This window comes from Centruroides vittatus, unplaced genomic scaffold (genome assembly GCF_030686945.1).
Source record: "Centruroides vittatus isolate TY-2023 unplaced genomic scaffold, ASM3068694v2 contig_364, whole genome shotgun sequence".
Classification (NCBI taxonomy): domain Eukaryota; kingdom Metazoa; phylum Arthropoda; class Arachnida; order Scorpiones; family Buthidae; genus Centruroides; species Centruroides vittatus.
In genome coordinates, this window is record NW_027122188.1 from 4,171,456 (window position 1) to 4,191,911 (window position 20,456).

At 27.2% G+C, this 20,456-nt stretch overlaps 1 protein-coding gene across 1 annotated transcript in view; it reads right to left on the bottom strand.

The window, feature by feature from the left end:
- Nucleotides 1-18,795: 18,795 nt before the first annotated feature.
- LOC136975126 (transforming growth factor-beta-induced protein ig-h3-like) overlaps nucleotides 18,796-20,456 on the bottom strand; it is a 28,073-nt gene continuing 26,412 nt past the window's right edge. Inside the window, exons 9-11 of the mRNA XM_067270147.1 lie at nucleotides 20,136-20,272; nucleotides 19,886-20,057; nucleotides 18,796-19,753 (exon numbers count right to left, since the gene is read on the bottom strand). Coding sequence (XP_067126248.1) covers nucleotides 19,526-19,753; nucleotides 19,886-20,057; nucleotides 20,136-20,272 — 537 coding nt within the window. The 3' untranslated portion in view covers nucleotides 18,796-19,525. The remainder of the gene's footprint in view (nucleotides 19,754-19,885; nucleotides 20,058-20,135; nucleotides 20,273-20,456) is intronic.

The following is a 20,456-nucleotide window of genomic DNA, read 5'->3' on the forward strand; positions in this document are numbered from 1 at the left end:
TATATGCAATAAATTACCAAGTATATTTAACTGGTTTTAGTATAAATTAAATCAATAGGCCTATACCTTAATGGATTCGAGTCAACTTTTTGGAAATAGCTAAGATTTTATAATTAAATAAAGTAATGATAGCTTAACTATTATCACTTAAGTCTAAAGGCTACTTAGCATTTTATTTACAATCATTCAGTCAAAAATAAAGTACCATAATTTGATGTAAAATAGGTTACTGAGATTTTGCACTAATTCATCTACATTAAAACATTATTTTCTTTAAGTTAACCTAAATTCTGGATGTAATATATGGCTTTATTTATTATAGAGTAATATTTGTATCGTTAGTTGTTTATTTAAATATTTATGAATCCTTTTTATTTAATATCAGCCAAATTAATTGCGAATGATAATGAATTCAATAGTTTGAATAGGATTTTCTGAGACAAGGCAGCAAGAATTTCATTTTTGCAAGCAGCAGGTCTGATATTAAGCGATTTGGCAACTTGAGTCTCAAATGAGATAGATAGATATCTTTATTTAGCGTAGAAGGCTTTCGCCTGTTACAGGGGCGTTCTGTTTAAACGCATATTTATACACATATAATAGCATCTCAATAACATTGATATTTGCTATTTACTAATCTATAGAATTTCATTAGTATTTGTCACAATTATAATTTAGCAGATTGTTTAACTTAATTATATAACATATTAATCATTTATCACACATCTTTTAACTCTATATGTTATTTCTTTACTATACTACTCCATATCATTTGTATCATCCAAAAACAGTTTAATAGAAAAATCATTTTTATTTACTATCTTTGATAGCTGCATTATCCAACTTCGTCTTAAATCCGTTTCCCTTGATATGTGGTATAGTGAAAACAGTAGTTTTGTTGTTATATCTTCTGCCTTAATAATTGTTTGTAGAAACATCAAATATCTTTTTATTAGTATAGTATTTAATCTGAATCTATTTGTTTCTAATCTTAAGGTGCTGCCCGGAATATTGTATTCTAACTGAAATATCTTGCGAGTAGGTACAGTACATTCTGTATTTTTTCAAATTCATTAAATTTATCCATGCTCCAAATTGGAACTGCATACTCCATTGAATTCATCACAATCGAATTAAAAAGTTGAACAAGTGTACCTAAGTTCTTTAGTTTACCCTTGCAGAATAAACCTATTGACTTACCTATTACAATTTTTGCGTTGTTTAGTGTATTTTTATAATGTTTCTCAAACGAGAGGTTAGGTGTATACATTAATCCTAAGAATTTATTTTCCTTGACTATTTTAACGCCCAACGGGCGATCAAACCTCTTTTTGTGGTGAGCATTGCTAATTATTACGCTATTATCTTGCTCTGGATATTTTATTTCCATATCACTAGATTTAAAAATCCAAGTTTCTAGAAATCCAATTATTTCATTTGCGTCTAGGAATTCTCTTATCGTGGTTTTAAATATTTTCTTTCTTAGCCCTTGATTATTCCAAAAATTCATCATCACATTATTTTTTTCTCTTGTTAAAATTCCTGCTTTTTTCTCACCCAGTTCACTATCTTTGGCTATCAACTCATCTCCATTCACTTTACTATTATTATTTTCTATATTATTCTCCATTCTCCATTTTTTCTGTGTTATATTTAAGTTATCTTTTGTTTTTACTAATCTTATATTATATTTGTCTCTAAAAAATGATTCACCTGAATTATTTCTTTAGTATTCAAATCGTATGTATACATTGTATTTTCTTTTAAGAAGTAGTCATCTCTTATTTTTATCCTGTTGTCACCCGATTTCTCTAGTTTAATCTGTTTGAGTAATAATTTTTTCCTAATCCTTGATCTCAAACATAAGTCAGTTGAGATTATTATTTTTTTCTTTTCGTCCGTCATTTTAAATCTTGTTGTCCAGAATTTACTAAGAATTAGGTTTCTATCTTTAACCGATTCGGTCATAACCTTAATTACTTAGTTATGTTTTCTATTTCCTAGTTGGATGAGACCCTCAATTTCTATACAGTTAAGTTCTAAGTTTTCTTTTATGAATTTTTTCAACTCTTCTACATATTCCGAGGTTTTGAATGGAAAATTAAATATTATTAGGTTCTTCTTAGTCGTCTCGTTTAACATTTTATCAATTTCAAAATCCACCATACCTTTTAGCTTGCTATGCGAGTCAGTTCTTTCTTCTAATGTACGTATTTTTTTACACATCTCTTTCATCTCTTCCTTAAGCTTTAAATTTTCTTCGTTCATATTGTTGATTTCGGCTCTCATAGAACGGATCTCGGAGTTCAGACGCTCAAATTTGTCCTGGATCAATTCATAGACTGATTTTAGTGAATATTCAGGTTCAGTGGTACATGGTACTGGAGGATCTTCAGCCGGTTCAAAAAAGTCTTTGATCGTAGCATACCTCGAAGTGTCAGCTGTATTCTTAAAATGTTCCTCAATCAAGTATTCTCTTCCTGATATTTCGGTCGTCTGAATATTTTTCTCGATATCCGTTGTAACCTCTTTACGTGGTATTCCTCGTCCCCTTTTTTGCATAATTTCTTGTCTCGGTAACGGAGGAGACCGAGGGAAAGGACCGGGATTTAACTCTACACCAGCAATCACCAACAAAATAATAATTAGTATTCGAGTTAATAACGCATTTAAACTTCTCATTTCTATTCTACACTTCATATTATACTGTAAAACTTTCATATCTAACATCGCCATAGCAGCTCAGCAAAAAAGTCACCAACACCTCCGCAGTCAGATCACGCCCCCCCTCAAATTGAGATAGGAAAGACTTACCGATCAGACATACCGTATAACATCATGATGATTCGAATCGGATTTAAACTCGGTAATTGTTTTGAATATTGAGATATTCAGATACAAATTACACTTTCCTCCTTAGAAACAGGAAATGCAAATTTTCCTAAAAATATCAACTAATCAAATTTGAGTTTCTTAGTCTTTTTTGAGATTCGCGCTTTCTAAGTTTCTATGAAATTTGAGTATTTCTTTAATAAGAAATAAAAGCTAATATTTAAAATTATAATTGCCGTGTTCGCATTTTATTTAAAAAAAAAAAAAATGAGAATTTAATATTGCAAGCAGTTTTAAGTTTGCACGAGAAGTTTAAGATTCAATAAACGTCAAAGAAAGGGATTTTCAGGTTATGAAAAATAATCGGAATTGATTAAGAAATTAATAAATGATTACATATGAATATTAATATCCAAGGGGCTACATTAAAAAATATATAATTTTCTTATACTTATGATTTTTTTTTGTTGTAAGCAGTCATTTCATATCAATCATTATTATTCATCAGATGACTCAAAATGTTCTGGTAACTTAATTAATAATTGATGAATAATATTCTGATAACTTATTTGATAACTTGAAGGTTTGAGATATATTCAAAATGCTATAAAGAAATTAAAATCCGATGATCTGTAAAATTATAATTTTAGAAAACATGGAATGGTAATGGTAGATTAAATAATTTTATTATAATTGTTAAGTTGAGGCGATAGAAATATTGCTGCAATTTCCTTAACCCCTGGTCAATATTTTTATCGATATATGCTTTGAAATAAGAGTTTCTGGGATCATAGGTCTACAAATGAATTTTCCTTCTTATCAAGTTGTGAAATATAACAGAAATGCTGATTATATTCGCATGTGATCATGAATATAAGTCCTTTGTATATATGTAATATTACCACATTATCTAAAAAACTTCTTGTGTTCTATCACCACATAATGAAGACTTATTCGTAAGTTATGTGACACGAGTGTCCGACAATGAGTAACCAAATGTACAAATAAAGCATAAGTATAAATGTTTTTGAAGAAAAGTAGCGATTTATTTCACTTGTCACCACATTGCTAACTCTTATCGACACATTAACCTGTCACCAAATTATCAGTTCTGGCTACCAAATAATTTGTGGTCATAGTATTTATACCAATTACCTTATGTCAAAAATGTGTTATGATGGGCCAAACATAAAGCTTTTCACGGGCTATTATCACCTATCTTCTTCCAGTCAAGACCAAAATCTACAACCATACCACAATACCAAAACTTAGTCTACATCCTGAGATTTTAATTATAGGATTAGTACATCTTGTTCTTAAAAACAGAACAGATTTTCCTCATTTTTGTCGAGATTAGCGCACTAATTACGTCTAATCTTAAAATAGTGAAACGCAAAGTCTCTTATCCTGGATTTAAAATAATCATTAATTCTGTGACTTGTGTAATGTCTGTTAATTTTCTGAAAGTTTTTTTCCAGAAAATGATCTGAAATTGCATGACTTGAAAACAAAACTGCTAAGGACTCGCCTCTGATTGCCTCTGGCGTATCGCCTCGGTCTTCGCATTTTTTGTTTAATTTATAACAATTCTTTGTAAATAATATTAGCTTTATATATTACTCACAGTTATTTCGTCTACTTATCAATTTTAAAAAATAATCGATAGTAAGATGAAAGAAAATAATTTATAATTACTAAAATTATTTGAGAATATTAATACTTAGTTTTTCAAAAATAGGCAGATGACGTTTAGAATATTTCGTTCATGCACCCTATAGGCGTCTATATTTAAACTCTGATACTAAGTAAAACAAAGTACAGTACTTCTGTATTTGACTTTTTTTGAGATTTTAGATCATTTTGTAACATCCTGCGAGTTCTCTCTAACGAACCGTTTGCTTTCTTAGTAGAAAATCTGCTTCTATTCAAATATTTCATGGGAGTGTATAGTGGACTTTCTATAGGAAATTGGCCCTACTTAAGTGTTAGAAAACCCGTGAAACTTTACTTGGCCAGCCCGTTGGTCAGACGCGAATCCGTGACCAATTACCAATGTTCAGTGATTTTAGTTAGTGTGGTCAATGTAGTTTATCATGTGAGGTCTAACCGGGGACACGAAGTTTTGAAAGTACTCGTGTGCCATTTAATCGGCTATCCTGTTGTCGAACTTGCAGGGGCCCTTTGCTGACCCTTGTTTCTTACAAAATCTAAGGAAGCCATCCTTGGACGACAGAGGTCCTGTTTCTCCAACAGGATAGCCGATTAAGTGGCACACGAGTACTTTCAAAACTCCGTGTTCCCGGTTAGACCTCACAATCATATTATATACATCATAAAAAATCACCAGTCACTTTTTGTCAATAACTCTTAATTTAAATTTAATCAAACTTTGACCAATTATTTTAATTTGACTGACGGATGGTCCAGGCGATTAAGGCGTCAATCTCTCTCTCTGAAGGTTCTCGGGAGCGCACCTCCCCAGAAAGTTTTCATGGACAGTCTGTTCCGGATATGTCCGGTCCTCTTCCCTCACCACCTGAGGATCTGGCCGAACTCAGAATGGGTATGGGGGGAAACGATCCACTTAGTGCCCACAGGGCGAGAGTTGAAAATGGGGAAAAGTTATTTGAATATTATTTACAGGTAGCAATATTTTCACTTATTATTTTTCTAGTCGTGTTATACATATTTAAAAGTTATGTAATAAATCTTAAAATTTAACAGTTTTCTTAGTCCCCGAGAGTAAATTTATAGTATAAGTCTTAAATGAAATGTTTCACTATAATTTCTACAGTAAATTAAATAAATTTAAAAGGCAATTTTTGAAAGGAAACCAGCAGAGAGTAGACGTTTATTACGTTTATATCTATACAAGAATGATAAGCTATCACTTTTTCAAAGTTAAAATATCAAAAATGATTACTTTAGACATCATATCCAATTATAAACATGAATATATATTTTGTATACAAACTGCCCTTAAAATAGAAGTGGCATCACAGGGTTCATTTGCGTCATAGTGGTATAATAATCCACGCATATTTAAAATGTGAGTTCATACAGTATCTTGAATATTGTTTAATTCTTATTCAAAGACATATTCATTAAAAATTTAATTATTTTCATATTTTTGTTTATAAAATTCTAACATTATATGTTTATACAGCCAATCATTCACTGATCTTGAATCCTATACCTGTCAAGAATCCTTCAAATAGTGATGCTTCGATGCTTCAACTATTTAATAGTATATATTTCAAATTTTATATATAACATGCAACAACTTTTCTTGAAAATATTATTAGCTTTCTTAATATCGACTTATTATACCTTATTGTCTTATTGTTATTACACATGCGATAATCAGATTCTACGCTTTATTCTTAGTAGCAAGTGTTTCTTCGATTTGCCCATTGAAACTATTTAAACACCATGATATTATTATTCAAATGTTTAAATTCTTTAAATTTTTTTAATTTTAAAATTATTTATAAGAGAAATTCTAACGGAATTTATTTATTTTAGCATATGAATTTGTTTAATTTAATTGCTAAAGATGTTGAATGATTATTTTTTATCTCAACCTCCAGATGGTGCCACTAACATTTTATAAGTGCATTCATTGAAAACAAACAGAAACATTCAGTGTATAGTGTAAATATTGTAAACAGTATCAGTGTTAAAATATATCTAAACAACTTAAATTAGGAATATCGTATCATTCTGATTTGTCTTCTTTATTTAATATGAGTGATAATGTAAAGACAATTTATTTTCTTGTGCAAGTATAATTGAGTGATGATATTTTATAAATTAACTTATATAAAATCTTGTTTTTACGATAAATAATAATAATAATAATAAGTATTAAATATTTAATAAACATTAAAAAGTTATTTTTAAAGTTTATCTAACATTAAAATCTTTTAAAATTTAATCAGAATTTTGCTTTCTTACGAGTGGATGATAAAAAAAAATAATTTGGAATTGCATATACGTAAACAATATGAAACTATTAGCATAATTTCAATTAACCTCTGACAAAAGGAAATATAATTCTTTTTGTGATATATATGTGACCTCTCTGTGTTTAAAATGTCTTTTAAATGCAGTTATTATATGTATACGTATTTTAAGATGAAGCCTACTTTCAGAAATGCCAATTATTTAAATGCACGGAAACAACATTATATGAATTCTTCGATAATCATTTCTATAGAAGAATCCATCAAAGTGCACAAACATTCCTCACGTATTTTCACCAATTCATGTAGAAATAATCACGACATGAACCAGTTCAGTTCAGATTTAAAGATAATTTTCTGTTTGATAAACCATCTTTAATCTTATAAAATAGCATTATGCATCTCGACCCGGTATGATTGATGATATTTTTCAAAGTTTTCGTTTCACGATATCATCTCCATAATAAAACGATAATTTGATTCACGATGAAAGGTAGTAAATCAATAAGCTGTTGTTAGAAGGAACAGTTTATAATTTCAATGCGATTTCATCTGTTTAAAGTGATGCGCTTATTTTTACTCCATCTAAGAATCCAGAAATTTTAAAATTTTCCAGTTTACTAATAATTTTATTAAATATATTTCTGAATTAAATAATATATACCGGTTATTTAGTCTAAATAAAAAATATATGAGCATAAACTGGTTGATAATATACTAAATTTCAAAATAATAATTTTTTTAACACAAATTAACTTGAATAATTAGTAATTATCTTCATTTTTATATTAATTCGTTAAACCTTTTATGAAAATATTTTATTCTCTTGTTTTCTAGAAAAGTTGTATTTTATGATAGTGAATGAGGGGGGTTTATTTAATGAGAAATGAAATTTTATGATATTTAAGTGACTGCTTGTCATACCGCTACCACCAGTTCCACCTGTTTAACATTTAATTTCTGAGAAATTTTGTGGACAAACAACATAAGGATGGACAACCAGATGGACAAATGAAATTACTTCAAAATTTTAATTCTAGTTGTTAAGTTTCTAAGAAATCTTGCAAGCAGATAGACAAAATGCAGATCCTTAAACTCTTCATTTTTTATCTTCAAAAATGTATAAAATTTTAAAATAAAATAAAGTCTATACATAAATTCTTTAAATACGACTATTAATTTTGCAGTCAAATTATATTTTTAAACAAATTGAACTTTTAAATACAGTAAAACTACAATTATCCAAATTAATTGGGATCACGGTCCATTGGATATGCAGAATATCTGGATTATAGATTTTTGCTTAAAATAGTCCTTTTTTCTATCTAAAAACCCCGTTATGTGGTGTACAGTACATACATATACATGCCTATTTATTTTTAACAAAGTCAGAGAGCAATCCGGATAACTAGCATCTGAATAATTAGAGTTTTACTGTATTAATTAATATATTTTAAAAGTAACGATGAATGAATACAAAATATTTTGAATTAGCACTTTTGTGATTTTTCATTCATATAGATGTTACGAAATAAAATATTCCAATATTGAATTTTGTTTTTTCATATTTTTATTATTATTTTAATATTTTGTGAAATTAACAGATGTATTTTTTCTTTCAGTTCTTTTCCTTCTGGACTAGAATTTCCAGTTTTGTATTTCTTATAAACTTCTTTCTTCGAAAACAAAAAATTGTGGTCGCTGTTATATTGTCAAGAGCACTTACGTTGTGAAGAAAATGGAAAACATAAATACCTATTATGAATTCAGACAACTGTTACTTTCTTTTTTTCCAAAGAGTAAAACTTTCTGTGAGATTTCTTACATCAGATTTTAATTTTATTTCCAAGTTTTGCTAATTTACAATTCATATAATATATTTAGTATAATATAGAACTTTCTCTTTTGAGTTAAATAAATAATGTTTACGCTCTACACACATACAAACACACATAATATATATTGCTTAACTACTGTTTTTAAAACTCATTTTTAATCATTGCCCACTTTTATAATCTTGCTTAATGTCTTAGCTTTTAGATAATCTATTTAAGCGCGGTTGATCGATAAGAATTAAAGAAAACATCACTTTTTTTTGGTCTTTCATAAAATATCAAATAATGATTTTTTTACACAAAGACACTGGTAATGGTTCCATTAAACAGCTTTTAGAAATTTACAGTTATTCTCGACTGTCCATGCTATTTTAGGCCTGACTCATTTATCGACTCTGTAATGGACTTTACTGCACTAAAAGTTGGTTGGATCAATTCACTCTAATGATGTTATTCTTTCAAAATAACTAACGGTTTTTGTTTTAAATTGGAATGGCAGGGACTATTTCTCTAATACAAAAACAGAAACATTACTTTAAAAAAGTAAATATTGCAAAAAATAAGTGCTTCAACCATGACTTTTTATTTGTATCCTATAACATTAATGCTCAATGCAAAGTATCTTTAAATAATTTCCTTTTTATTTTCATTTTATTACGATATACTTGATATTTCACAATATATAATATATTATTATTATTATTATTATTATTATTATATCCAGACATATGACGTAAATTCGACGAAACTAAAACATCAGAAAGAATATTTAAAGCGAACCATACACTTATGGTATAATTTAATTAAGTCATAATCGGCTTAATTTATAAATAAAATGAGATATATTTATTTAATATTCATATTAATTTGGGTTTACTTCTATAATTTGAGTTCAAATTAGAGTATAAAAACATAGGAATATAGGCCTAAGTTTAAGGGCGAAAGAAAAGCTGTGCTTTATATGCTATTTGCAGTTGAATGCTAGATTTAATTATTAAATTTCTATTAAACTTTACTACAAAAATCAACGCTATGATATAAATACGTAATATTACACGAATAAGAATAATATTTTGGTAAAATATAAACTCGAGAAATTCGCTTTTTTTTATGATGAATTAAAGATTTTAGAGAGAGAGAAAATAAACAGATACAGAGAAAATGAGTTCTCGCATCTTTTTAAATTGGAGTTAAAACACTAAAAAAAATCGCTACATAAAAAATTACTGCTAGAAAATATCGATTATTCAGAAATCAAAAATATTTTATAAAATATACATTTATCGATCTTCGACATTAACAGAATGATGGATCCGGTATTTGCAAAGAAATCCTATTATAAATCTGATCCTAGATTATCTTTTTTTTAAAAAAAAAGAAAAAGAAACAACTTATGTAAATATTTATGAAAAATATTTGAATTATTTTTAATGCACCTTTAAACAGTTCGGTTTATCAGTAAATATATTAGCCTATTACAAGTAAAAACGTTATAAAACCTTCATCAATAGCGAAATTTGAAGCAAAAACGTAAATAAATAACGAAGATTTAAGATCGTAGAATATTAGTTAATTAAATAAAAAAATGTATTAAAATATCAATTTTATTTTAAGCTGTAACTTTATTGAATTAATTAAATAATGACATAACTCCACACGTGACATTAATTGATTTGTAATCCTTTAAAAATCAAATTTTCACGTATACAACATAAGCAAAAATGTTAAAATTTTTGAGTTAATTTAACTACTTAAACTAGTTTAATGACATTAATAAACTAACTTTACTTACAAGATAATTACAGTTTTAATTGTTCGTTTTAAATATAAAATTAAATGATTTTCTTTAATAATTTTCATACAAAGTAATTAATCAATTTCATTTTTATTCTATTTAATTATTTCTAAAATCGTAAAATTAGTTAATTAATAATTAAATACGGTTTATTACATAAAACCTTTAAATTGAAGTCATAATAAAGTTATAACTTTGTCAGTTTGATCCGGTTCAATTTCTATCCGGATTTCATGATTTTTTGGGTAGTATAGATCAAAATTTCTTTTCTTATCACTCATACATAATGTCTGAACGGATTACTAATAGATCTTATTGCTGATAGGCCTACATTATTGCAAGTTAAACGGTCAATAAAGAGCAAAATTATATAAATTACAATATATCGATTCATGTTTTTAACAGATCCATTTTTTTAAATTTTACATCTTTACAGATTTGTTAAGATAATACAAGTAAAGTGAAGCTTTTGTATAATAATTTGTACTCATTTTCTATTAATATTTATCTTTTCCTTTGAGACAAATTAATGATTGTAAATGTTTTATATTTATCGAGCCTTTGAAAGTTGGAACTTTTATAACTTTTATAGAATTTTGTTTTTGCATTATTTATAACATTTTCATGGATAGAATTTAAATTTGTTTCGCAAATAAAAATGAATTTTATCAAATGTATCTTTTATATTATACAAAGTTTGTTCACAAGTACTAACAGGCCAATATAATATAGTAATTATATAGGCCTATTTTTGGTTATAATTATTATATTAATTATGATATAATAATTTGTAACAAATATAACAAAATATGTTCTCATATAAGTCTTCAGATATTATAATAATTTGAAATAATAATAATTTCAAACCAGCTGAAGTTTCTAGAGTTTCCGATGAATAATTAAATAGGAAATAAAATACATAATTCGTGGCATTTACTTATCAGATATTACAAAATTAAAATATTATGCTTATTCAATTTTGGTAATAATTATTGAGTCTACATTAGGAGAAAGGGACTTGTATTTCCAATTCAAGGACTTTCAAGGACAGAATCAAATAAGCGCTATCCAAGGACAAGAACAAGTTTAATTTTCTTAAAAAGGAATTGTATTGAGTCGATTAATTTATAATTTGTAATTAATTTGAATTCTCTATTATCAGAAAAATATTTAATAATAAATGCCAACATGCCAAATCGAATAACCATAATTATCATACGAAAATCTAATTATATCTTATTTTTGAAGAAAGTTATCAGATTTTTAATTAACTAAGATTTGTCTATGTAATTTTAAACTTAAATTTCAAATTTACCGAAAATTAGAATAAACATTTTACACGGAATCATAAATTTGGCTTTCAGCTAAAATTTATACAAAATAAATTTATTTATTTCTATTTTAAGAGGGCGGTTCAATTACCGTTCGGAATTTCAACAATGGCGATGGAACTGTACTGTACAGTACGTATTACATAGTCCCAATGCTCAAAATGTAACACCAATGTATTCCATGTATTTCTACCCCGACTGTGCCTAGCGGTGTCGGGAGAAATAAAGTTTATTTTGTCTGTCTGTCTGTCTGTCTGTCCGGTATTTCCCCTCCACACTAGCTGACACTTCTCCCATTGTTTTCGCAACGGTGCTCTGCAGGAAGAATAGAAGTCTTTTGGTTGGTGTCAGAAAAATAATCGCATGACGAATTCTCTGACTTTAGCATTCTGGAAGAATCTTTTGTCTCCTAGGCTTTCTTCAAATGGCCAAACAGGTGATTATCGCACGTTGACAGATCCAGACTGTAGGCCAGGTGTTCCAGAATTTCCCAATTCTGTTGATCTGCAGACTAAAGACTTCTATTCAATCGTTGCCAAAACTATGAGAGAAGTGTCTTCATAGGGAGAGGAAATAACTTAAGAAAGAAGTTTAAATCGAGACTACGTAACACATACAGTTCCATCGCCATTACTGCAATTCCGAACAGAAATAGAACTGCCTCCGTACCTAAAACTAAATTCAGGACGGTTATTTCTGTTTATCAAATCAATACTTAAAAGGGATTAGCTATTTTAGTTATCATCATATTTATAACTTTAGTATCGATCTTTGTTATATTTTAAAATACCGTTTTTGCATGAAGTTGTTGTCGTATTTTGGATGAAAAAAATACAATAATTGTCTAATTTTGTATTCTTTTTACAGGAACTTTCAAATAAGACTTTTTCCTCTTCTAGCTTATTCAATTCAACATGTCTTTATATGATTTAAACCAGTTGTATTTTAAAAATACATATCTCGTCTATGCCCATTTACTAAAGCAAATTTTAATAACAAGAATCAATAAATTTGCATTTGAAAAAAAATCAAAATTTCCTCTTTGAAATTTGTTTTGAGCCTCTGAGAATTTTAAAAATTATTGGAAAACATTGTCTAGATTAAATTTTGATTATTTAATAGAAAATTATTATTTATTTATTATTTTACAGAAATTTTAATAGTATAACACACCTCGCATAAATTTCTTCTAAAATCTTAAAGAATGTACAGTACAGTACAAGGAATATCTCTCGGATTAATGAGACTTAGAAATTCAAATATTTTATTATTAATAGTAATTTTTTAAACTGTATCTTTATTAGAGAACCAAAAAATAATCGAAGTGCTTTTTTTAATTCTTAAACTGTTTCTACATAAAATCGTAGAGTGTAGCCTAATTGTTAATTTTGTTACACATTCTATTCATGTTTTTTTTTTTTCATTTCACTTTAAATCATATTAAATTTATAAAATATAATATCCAACTTTAATTGGGGGAAAATGAAACTATTTTCGTAATTAGCTCAAAAATATTTACATAGTAATTAAATAAAAGCATTGAAATAATCAACTCAATTTACCATTACATAGCTACTCTTTGGAAAAGTATGCCTCTAGCACATCTCCATTTAGTAAATAAATCTGTATAAGTGAGTAGGTTATTCCTGTAACATGCTACTTCTATATATAGTTATTCTTTTCGCAAACTCTCTTTATCTTAAATAGTTAAAACCGTAAGAGAATAAATCTTCTACTACCTAGCAACTCTTTCATTGGATAGGCTGTAAAAATTAATGGGCTTCTTTAATCTCTGATCTAACTTCATACATTTACGGATTGGTTTTGCAAATATCATTTGTTCACACAGGAAGGAGAGTTAGATGATTTTCAACAACCAATCAGAAGATAAATTAGACAAATAGCAAAGCGCATCTAAATCGTATCTTATGTATTCCTTTCACGTAAAATCACATCTAACCATTGAACATGATTGCAACAATAGTGGCCTTAGGCGGTTACCAGCAATGTTTCCTTTTCATTCTTTCTTTTTAATATAAGCAATCCTTATAAATATTATACAAGTTTTAGTCTGAAGTTCAGTAAAAATCCCATTAACGAATTCTCAAAGTTTAAGAACTTCAGAACTATTAAATAATAAAATTCTCTTTTAAATAAACTTTGTGTTCTTTGAGAATTAATGTTAATGTAAATAAAAGTTTTTTTTAATAAAAATTTCACTAAAATTAAAAACTAGAGGACATATTTTCTATCTGAAAAACCTTTACATGTGATGTAATAATATAATTTTCGCAAAGTTCTCATGCTCAAATCCAATTATATGAACATGAAACGTAGTAACCGATATAAATTTTTTTATATATTCAAGTTAAATACTTTTTAAAACATCATCTAGATCCTATTTAAAAGAAAACAATTACGAGACATAAATTCTATTAATTTAATTGATGATTGTAGATAACATAAACTTTTTCTATTAATGTCAAGTAGATCTTAAAAGAGATTATTCGAATAAACAAACGATCTTCTCAACCTGAGCTTAAAAACACCAAACCATTTATTTCTTAGTTATAATCGTCCGATGCATTTTCCATTAACAATTCACAAAAACCCTATCCCGAAAAGAGTCTCTAAAGGTTAATTGCATTGTGACACGTGACACATTTGTGAGGGAGATTGCACTCAATACAAAAGAGCTTTCGTAAGGCTGATAACATTTTGACAACCTTTCGGGTGTGGTTGGTGCAATTGATGGTGAAATCGCTGAAAGCAATCGATTTTTATCGAATGAGAAACACTTTAATTACCTAAGTCTTAGAAAAACTCCTTTTTTTGATAACAATAAAAACTAATTTAAACTTTTTTTTAATATTTAAAATATATTATAAAAAAAATTAAATAGGCAAACATGTTTTCCATAATTTATGCTAAAGCCGAAAAGCAAAAATTTAAATATTTTATTAAGTATTTTTTTTATCGCACCTATTTAATCAACTAATTGGCTGATATAAAAATGTTATAGGTAATTAAATTAAATGGTTCATTCATTCATTTGATACAGTTTAAAAAAGAAAAAAAAACAGAAATTCGATTGGATGTAATCAATAAATAGAGTCATATTAAAATTAATATATATACCAAAGAGTAGACTCACTAGTAGAGAAATGAGAATATTTATAATTTACTAATCTAGCATTAATAGTATGTTATTAAGAAACAATATTTAACAGTTGCAAATGAGATTTATTTTCTTCTATTATTTTTTTTTTAATTCTTTGATATAATTATAGTATTTTACTGAGTCGTAGACAGCAAAATCAATCTTTTCCACCCACCTTCCGAACCCAAAGACCCTTATCTGAGAATGAGTCCTATTCGTGATGCTCTTAAAAATATCTAAAACAGGTTGTGTTAGCTATCTCTTCGAGTTTTATAGCTTTCTGATCATCATCAATTCAGAATATCTATGGTAGAAACTTGAAGAATTTAACATAATTTAATACTCGAAAGATAGGGGAAAATAGTAACTGCTGCTGTTTCTTTATTACGAGAATATGCTTAAAAACGTTTTGATATATGAAAATAATCTAAATTTAAATATATACTCAGATATAATGTTTAATATATATTATGATAAATGAGATAATTTCATCAATAAAACTATATTTGTGCCATTATACAGTTATATTTGATTACTCTTTCTTATTCTTTAACACCAATAACAATTCTAAGGATATACAAAGGGAAGAAAAAGAAAAAAAGAAAGGAAGATGTCGCATTCACAACTCGAAATTTCTGTCAAGTTATTCACCTTATCTGGTAGGATAACCTCTATCACTTGAAACAAGCCTATCCAGTTTACTTAATTAGTACGTAATTATTAAGACAACCTAATAAATAATGTACAGTGTGCAGAAATAACATTAACAGTATTTTAAAGAATATTGAATACAATTCGTCAAAACTTTTAACTCCTACAAATTATACACTCCTCCCATCCTGTTGTCTAATTGTTAACAAAAGACAGAGAAGTCTGATACTTTCTGTGGCTGTCAAATTGAGCTTACGTGATTGTAGTATTAAATAAAACAACAGTTGGGACAATGAACTAGAAAGGTCATTGCTAAATTTCTTTTATAATATAAATACATATTTGCCATACATAATTTTCGTTTGATATGCATGGTTATAAGCATATCGAATAATATGGTGTAAATGGAATGGCTAATAATGCAGTTCAACAATGAGGACTAATTTTCTCTATATGATGTATGAAAATTGATCCAGTAGCATTTTAATTTTCATGAATATAATTAGTATGCAAGCATATTCCAATGAACTTCTTAAAATATTAAGCCGAAAGAATATTAAAAAGTTTGAATTTATATTCTATATTAGCTCTTGAAAGACATTGTAATATTAAAGTAAATTTTGTAATCAACAAAGAGATAACTATGTGTTAAATTCATTCTATGAGCAATTCTCAGATTTGTCAAATATATTCGAATTTTGAAAATCTCTTTCTGTCACTTTATTATTTATTACTTCATTATTATTTTTTTAATTTCTATTATAAAAAAAGTAATACAGTATGTAAATGTAACGTTTTAATGCATTCTTTACACAGTAAAATAGAAAATAAATATGTATTATTATATTTATTTTTTTAATTGTTGTTATTAAATTTGTATTGTTATAATTCAATAAAAATAATGCTAAATTAAAATTTTTTTATTATTGAATTAAAATATCAGTATAAGGAATTTTTATATATTTTTGACCCATTTTGTTTTCTTCTTTTTGATTTTTTTCTTTTAAAGTAGAGAGATATCGACTTATAAAATATACTTTTTTCATGCGGTCTAGATAAATTTGCGGAGATAAAAATTTAGGAAAAGGAAAATGCTAGATTTATATTTGCTGACCTCTTTTTAAGATCCTCTAAAGAGAGGCCTTATACATATAGGTTACTGCCGAAATTTTTAAAATATAGAATGAGAGAAGTATAATATACACTTGAGTGCTAATTACCAAGTTTTCAGATATGTTTCGATGGAAAAATACTTAATTCTAACATGTAAAACATGCATTGAACTGTTAAAACTAATGACAAAGCTCTATTATTTATTAAATTATAATTTATATAATATCCAAATTAATGTATAGCGACATAATTATTAACTAGTTGACTTTCGGAAATTATCTAATAAATTCTGTTTCTAATTAGTTCATATAATCAATAGACTCATTATAAAAATATGGGCTTTATGTATGCAGATTTTTTGTGTCGCTAATTTCTTCTAAAAAGTGTATACAAACAACACCAAACTTTATTAATGATCCACACCTCGAATGTTAATAAGTTCATCAGACTAAAACAACCAGCAATTAAAATTTAGACCGTTCTAAACGTTTGAGTGAGAACAAGTAACCTGCGAATATCGATGACGTTTATCATTAAGACACGTTGTTTTTGACGTAATTATTTCAACTTACGTAGATTCTACATAGAAGGCAATGCCGTTTAAGTCACGCCGACCAATGGGGAGATAAGTAGATAAATTCAGCTTGAGTAATTATCTCAAGCGGTTTGTTTAATTATAGCCTTGTAACTACTCCCAGCTCACTACCTAATTACAGGTTTGGCTCCTCTGTTAGGCCAATAGCATAGCATCTGTTAATATGTCTACATACTACTCAACTTATCATTTATACATACAAAAAGTTTAAACCTTGTATCGTACACAATATTAAATTTGATATGTAAAATAATTTAAATCTAAAATATTAAAAATTTATTAAAGTTTTAATAACGTTTGTGATTCACTAATCATAGTATATACATATGTATTTAGCTATTCATTACATATTTAGGTAGATGTATTATATATGTATTAACCAAAAGAAATTTATCATACCTTTTAAAACGTAAATACTTAGGAGTCCTATTTTCTCTTTTTTAAGTAACCACGGATATAAAATTATCATTATCCGTGAGATAATGGTCCTAAATTATTATCGAGAGACCATAAATGATGTCAAGCGTATAATTTAATACATTAAATATCATAATTAATAAATTTTGACAACAATATTTCCATAGGTAAATTATACGCTACAGTACAAATTACATCTGATTATAGCAAATTAAATAAAGTACCGAAAAAGCAATTATCATAAAAATCTTTTCTGTTATATTTTGATGAAATATAATAATAAAACTTGTTTGGATCGTGACGTTAAGTTATATTTCCTTTATAATTCAATATAGGAATTAATTGCCATTATTATTTATTAAGTTACGTAATAGTCCCATCTGATTTAATAAGTAGACCTACAGGCAAGACCATTCACATGCGTTGAATATTTATTAAAATTCACACGATTTTAAAGCACGCTATTAAACTATTAAATTATTTATTTTATATAATAAGTTGGATTTTAATCATGTAAAAAGCTCAATTAAATCTGCGTACGAGATGTCTGAGTTAATTATAACTAAAAGTTATTTATGGAAAAAGAAACTTATGTACAAATTCATATAGTCAAATATGAGAATGTATAATTGGTAGCTACTGTATATAATCACCCAACCCTCTATCCCGATAGTCATCAACTAATATCAATCAATCCAACACAGACCGATATCGCTGTTAGGAGGGTCCAGCTTGTCCAAACGACTCACTAATATGACTTGTCAGCAGCGTAATTGGATTACTAATTATTTCACTATCCCTTTTTCTTCTCCTTACTCATTTATGCTAGAAAAAAAATAAACAAGTCAGCTGATTCTAAACTCAATTGTTAGAGGAAAATCTTGGTTATTTGTGTAGATAAATAGATAGAATGCTAATTAACTCTCTCTGGGTGTGCCCTTCCTTTAATGGCTTCGTTCCTTTTTAATTAATTAGCTACAACAAATAACTTTACTGTAAACGATTATGTATGCATCATATTAAGTGATCAATTTGAGTCGATCCTATGTGACATTTATTATTGTGCTTTTTACTAAATTACAGCAAAAAATAAACTTAACGATAGTTTTTAAAAAATAATATTTTATTTTGTTAAAATTATCAAAGAATAAATATAAATTTTCCAACTTTATTGGATAATTTAAACCCTAGAAAAATAGCTAATCTTATAATAAACAATTCACATATTAAACATTAAAATTTGATGATAGACTATACAATCAATACGAATAAGAAAATTGTAAAGGAACATTACACGATTTGGAAATGTATTTTGTCATTAATTTATGAAAAAAAAACAGAAAAATTCGTGAATCAACATAAATATTATACATGATGTGTTCGTATAGAATAAAAAACAAATTATTATTTTATTCATAGCATATAAATAATTTTATAAATCTTTATATAATTGATCCACATTTTAATCTTATATAAATATAAAAAAATAGTTTATATTTATACATTTTTCACAATTCTTTTAAGTTAAAATTTATAATTGCGCATGCACATTTAAAATTTTTGTGCTAATACATTAAATAATGCATCAATATATCTGTAATAAGCATTATATACTTATATAGCATTTAAATAATAGCACCCATTTTACGATTTGGCAAATTTAGTAACATTAAATGAAAAATAATAATGACAATGATAATGCACAATAATCACCACTTTGAAAAAAATAAAAAATAAAACAACAAAATATAACGTCGAACTTTAGAAGTAACAAATATATAAAGTATAAATATGGGATTTTGCTCCTTATCGGAAGGGATGCAGTAATTGCTCACGATCTTCTCCTGTCTTCCGGCATAAGCACTTGATCTATACAATGAACAATGCCATCCTTTGTCAACATATCGGATTTAATAACGTGTGCACCGTTTACCATCAAATGCCCTTTCTTTTTATGAACATTCACAGTCTGATATTCTGTGCGAACATTGTAATAAACTTTAGACGTGCTGAAAGAACCTGACGACATCATATTATCCACAACATGATTCATAATCACCTATAAAAATATTTATTGTGGGATTTATGATTATAATAAAATTCTTGTTTGTTTCGTAAAGTATCATACTACATTTTTTCATTATGCTAAACAAAGTAAAAAATAAGAAAAAATTTTTTATTGCGTTTTTACCTTTTTTAATTTTTTATTGCTTCCCATTATTGATTCCAATTTCCGGCTGCCCAACTCTTTAAAAGCCTCATCAGTTGGAGCAAATATTGTGAATGTCGAGTAAGGATTTCCATTCCTCTCCAGAAAGTAAGGTTCGGTTTCTCTGACTCTTCGAACAGCCTCAGAAAACATACTAATTTCAAATAACAGACGTTATATTTCTCAAAATAGAAAGAAAATATTTAAATTTCTACAATTAGAAAATAGTTACCTGAATTCTTTATTATTATCTAACATCTCAATGATATTTAACTTTGGAGGTGTAAGCACTCTATCAATGATATGCAATACGCCGTTCTGTCCTTCAATATTTGATTTTTTTACAATAGCTGTTTCCACTCCTACAGCCTGAAATACAGGGAAAAGTTATTAATATGTAAATATTTCTGTTCAACGTAATTACAATATAGTATAATACGGTTTTATTATAACTAATTGCCTCTTTAAAAAGAAAAAAAAGAAAAAAATTGAAGTTAAAAATGCCATTATAAGATTAATCTTTGTCATTAGTTATCTTAACTGAGATATAAAT